At 46.2% G+C, this 5,000-nt stretch overlaps 1 protein-coding gene across 1 annotated transcript in view; it reads left to right on the forward strand.

The window, feature by feature from the left end:
* LOC134463953 (centrosome-associated protein CEP250) overlaps window positions 1-5,000 on the forward strand; it is a 36,530-nt gene that overhangs the window by 18,324 nt on the left and 13,206 nt on the right. Inside the window, exons 13-15 of the mRNA XM_063217340.1 lie at window positions 627-1,216; window positions 3,732-3,924; window positions 4,557-5,000. The exon at window positions 4,557-5,000 is cut by the window's right edge and continues 1,104 nt beyond it. Of these exons, the coding sequence (XP_063073410.1) occupies window positions 627-1,216; window positions 3,732-3,924; window positions 4,557-5,000 (1,227 nt within the window). The remainder of the gene's footprint in view (window positions 1-626; window positions 1,217-3,731; window positions 3,925-4,556) is intronic.

The raw sequence follows: 5,000 nt of genomic DNA on the forward strand, positions 1-5,000 counted from the left end.
CCTGTCAGGAAAACCTCTTTTAGCCAAAATGCGTTATCTACTAAAGGAAGCGCATTATGGAACTCTATTCCACTACATATAAGGGAATGTCCCTCTTTAGCCCTTGGAGATTAAAAAGTGGCTTCGAGCCCAACAAACATGTTCACACTGATAGTCTGAACCTCTACACAGCGTGCACACACACACACACACTCACATAATACATAGCCCTATTTTGGGACCTGTTTCTTTTTCTTCTTATTTACATGTATTGTGTTTCATTTATTTTGTTACTAACAGTCTGTTTTGGTTTTAGATGTATGTTTAGGATTTTAAATTATATTGCTTGTTGTAAACATCTAGCCTGCCTGCCTATTTGGGACATCAGATGGAAATTAGCATTTGGGCTACAATCTGGCACATTTACATATATGTACATGTATGTATATGTTCATTAATGTGCAATGTCCTGAAGAAATAAATAAATAAATAAAATATAAAATAACAACAAAGCGTAAAAAATAAATATTGGTAAATTAAAATTAGTATTCTCATCAGGAGATGTTTACAAGAAAAGGATAACACACTTAAGACTCTCTTGTTGGTGTCTTTTACTGATCAGTCAACCCTGTTTGTCTCCCATCCAGTCTTCCTCCTCTTCATCCTCCTCCTCCTCCTCTTCCTTATCCTCAACAACGACTGTCCGGACGGACCTGCTACAACGCAAGGATGAGATCAAGGCCCTTCACAACAAGCTAGAGGCCACCTACGGCAGCGGCCTGCTGCCACCGAGAGAAGACTCCACCAAGAAGGAAGACCGCCTCCTTGTCGAGCTGGCCGACAGAACCCTGCAGCATCAAGAGGCGGAGTCTAAGCGGAAGGAGGCGGAGTCCCGTCTCCAGGACCTGCAGACCTGCCTGGAGAGGGCGGAGTCGGCCCTGCAGCAGCGCGAGGAGGCCGTGAGGCAGCTGAGGAGCCGTCTGGAGGCCGCCGTGGGGCGCCTGAAGAGCATCGAGCAGGCCGAGGAGCAGAAGGAGCAGCGGCTGAAGAAGCACCTGCTGCTCCTGCAGGAGAGCCAGGAGAGGGAGCGGCGCAGCCTGGGCGCCAGCCTGGAGCTGGCCGAGCAGCGGGGAGAGGAGCTGGAGGAGCGCCTGAAGCAGAGGGAGGCGCACTGGGCCGCGGAGACCCAGAGGAGGGCCGGCGAGGTGGAGGCCAAGCGTGCCGAGCTGCACACCAGGTGAATGAATCAATCAATCATTTTATTTCCAAGTGAAAAATAAGTCCGCGACACTGCTTGTCTTACTGTGTATTTAATAGAGCAACGTTTCGACCTTCAGGTCTTCATCAGCCACTTTGCCTGATGAAGACCTGAAGGTTGAAACGTTGCTCTATTAAATACACAGTAAGACAAGCAGTGTCGCAGACTTATTTTTCACTTGGATTTACTCTCATTGTCCTGCACCTGGCCCATCGGGTGGGATGTGCACATATCTACTCCTCTGAACTCAATCATTTTATTTGACATCCCCACTCCCCATCCTCCTCCATGACTAAGGCACCCTGAACATTGTAACTTCCCGCCGGCCGCACTGCTCCCTTTCGGGCGCCATTGGGGCCTGCCCCTTTGCAAGGGTGGACCACAAATGCAATTTTCGTTGTGTGCTGTGGAGTGCTGGGGGGTCAAAGACGTCCAAAAAGGAACTGTTATTCAGTGTAACGGATACCTTCTGCTGACTGTAACTGTAAAAAAAACGTTTTTAACATTTTTAAATTGTTTCAAGTGAATGGATGACAGCCGAGGCTGAGGGGGGTGGTATGACCCATGGCCTATCTGCTTATTTGTTTATTTATTTATGTACTGTACTTTAATATTTGTTTACCTGTCCAGGGACTGCAGATGGAAGTTAGCTATATAGCTATAATCTGGCACAAGCCATCTTTTTACTTCTGTAAACAATGTGTATTGTGCATGGTCCCTGCTGAACTAAACTAAATAAACTAAACTAAACTAAACTAAACCACACCACATTCTTAAACTAAACAAACTGAGAGTCAGGTTAACACAATTAAGCTTGGAAGCTTATTTTCATTGTGGTCCTTTGATGTTGAATGTCAGCAGATGTTAAAATAACAAGAATGGCACTGACTTCAACAACATCACAAAGAAGGCATATTTCACATTGTATGCTATAAAAGGGCATATCGTCGCTGTCAGGCCTTGGTTATTAAATAATTTATCATTAACATTGATCATGGAAACTGACCAGTAGTATTGATTTATATTTGATTTCGAATATAGAGCGAATATGCAATAATATAGAAAATAGTTAGCCTCGCGAGCCATCCTACGTACTTCCGCCAAAGGATTGGCTCCACTACTGTAGTCTGGCCGTGCTTCTCTGTGGAGTGCCTGGAGCAGTAGAATTTTAATCGCAACGCCCCCCCCAGAAAACAGCCAATAATCGAATACGCCCCCCACGTGGGAACGAAAGGGGGAGGACGCTCGTGACAATGACGTACACATCTGCGCCAGAGCCATTGGTCTGTGCTATGTTGTTGTTGAGTAACTGCCAGCAATTGGGTGAGAGGTGTCCAATAATTTCAAACCATAACTGAGTGCAAACTTCCTGCTTCCTACAATCGCTTCAGAGCAAACAAATGCCAGACCATGAATACGAAATGAAATGGTAGTATTATGGGATGGTCAGGACCAGGCTAGAAAATAGTGGAGATATTTGGACGATATCCTACACTGACTGATCTCTAAGCCATGTTCTCAAAGTACGTGTAAAACCAACATATGCTCATCCCAACTCGTCAATTTTGGACTGACATTGCCCAGACTGCGATTTTGCATAACTTAGGCATCAAATATTGCAGTCTGTTCAAATGTAGTCATAAATTGACGAGTTGGGATGATACACTGTAGTTAAAACCAAGGAGAGATAGATATATAGGAGGGTTTACTTACGTCATAACAGCGTAGTACGAAATGATGGCGAGGGGAGTACGGAAATGTTATTCTTCTTCTACGGTTAGTATTGGAAGCATCAGGGAAGCATGCAATGCCACTTCCGCGAGGGTCGGAGTGTGGAACAGGTCATAGGACAGCGTGAATGTTTGTCAGCTGTCCTTAATTACCCCCAGCAATTACTGCTGACCAACAGCTGCAGTTAATTTGGCCACAAATTATCCGTCATGGTGTCGCCACCATTGACCATGCGCAAGAGAGTACGGAAATTGTATCCATCGCACCCACTGACCAATGACCATTTTCCATCCACTCATGTCCTCAGTCAACGCCCCCGTACTACATCGTGGCCAATGCATTTCCCCCCGAGAGATTGTTCTCCTGTTGAATTTCTTTGGTTAAAACCATCCACGCTAATGATTATCTTAAAGGTGCACTGTGCAGGAAATGGTCAAAAAGGGTACTGCAACTATGCTGCGAATTGAAACTGGGCTGCTTATTGCCAAATTTGATCTTTTCATGAAAGTTTACGAAGTAATAAACTAATTTTTTCTAGTATGGCCCAAGTACAGTCATTTTTGCAGCTAAATGGCGGACCATAGAGAAGATCCCCCTTTTCATGTAAGAAAAGTGCATTTTTTTCAGTCATAATGAAAACCCAGAATTTTATGGTGGTGGTAAGTATTCACGAAAAAGGTAACACTACTGAAAGGGAAGCATGAATTCTGGAAATAAACCACTAAAAATCTCACACAGTGTGCCTTTAATACTGTATGACCAGGTGCGCGGCTCTGGCGGCGCAGCTGGAGGAGTCGGACGGAGAGGTGGCACGTCTCAGGGAGCGGCTGCGGGGTGAGGAGACGCTCTACTATGACCTGGAGCACAACTACGAGCGTGTGTGCGAGGAGCTGGAGTGCGCCAAGGGGAGGGAGCAGAGCTGCACCGACCGCTGCAACCACCTGCTGGAGAGGAAGGTATGGATCTCCATATTCTTCTTATGATGTTTGTAGCCTCCTTCCTATGTGCATTCCTACAGCAAATCCTTACTTACTTACTTACTGCCCATTTTGCCTCCTGGCAAGTAGGGCAGCAACAAAGGTTCTCCACTCTGGTCTGTTCTGTGATTTTTTTTCTGGATACTATCCCATGTGAGGCTCATAGATTTCATTTCTTCCTCAACTGTGCGCCTCCAGGTGTTCTTAGGTCGTCCTCTCCTTCTTCCTTCAGGTGTCCATCGTAGGGCTACTCTTGGGATGCTGTCTTGCTCCCTCCTCAAAACATGTGCAATCCAGTTCCAGCGTCGCTTTACTATTATAGTCTCCAAGCTGCAGCAAATCCATTTTAATGTTCGTAGCCTCATAACTGTGCACTGTTCTGCCAGGGGGATGCTCTAGTAGTACTCCACTTCTACAACATTACATGGAGTCTTATTAGGACTTGGTCAATACCATTCTGGTAAAAGCACATTTACATTAACAGGGACCATTTTTGAGGGATTAATGCATGTTATTATTATTTGTAAGATTTTGGAACGCTAATACACAACAAGGATGCCAATCAAATAAAATGTAAACAATGTATTTGAATTTGTATTTGAATTTGGCAGGAGCGCGAGCTACAGGAGATGCTGGTGAAGATGTCGGCGTTGGGCACCAGCCTGGAGGAGACGGAGCAGCGTCTGAGGGAGGCACGCGAGGAGAGGAACAAGCCCTGCCCATCCTGCCTCAGGAGGGCTGCACAACAACAGCAGCAGCAGAAGCAGGAGCCCCAAGCCTCCAAGCCCAACACCCCAACATCTAGCCACACAGAGCCAACAACAAGTTTCTTCCTCACTGAGGATGTTGGGCTGACGTGTGAGAGAGGAGAGGAGCCGGATAAAGTGATCTCGGTGATCCAGGCGCTGGAAAGCAAGCTGAGCGATACTGAGGAAAGGCTTCGAGAGATCACTCTGCATCTACAGCAGCAGCAACAGCAGCACAACAGCACACAGGAACAACAGCAGCATCATGTATCTGGTGATAGGAGTGCCCCAGGGCCTAGTACTTGGACC

The sequence above is a fragment of the Engraulis encrasicolus genome, chromosome 2 (genome assembly GCF_034702125.1).
Source record: "Engraulis encrasicolus isolate BLACKSEA-1 chromosome 2, IST_EnEncr_1.0, whole genome shotgun sequence".
NCBI lineage: Eukaryota > Metazoa > Chordata > Actinopteri > Clupeiformes > Engraulidae > Engraulis > Engraulis encrasicolus.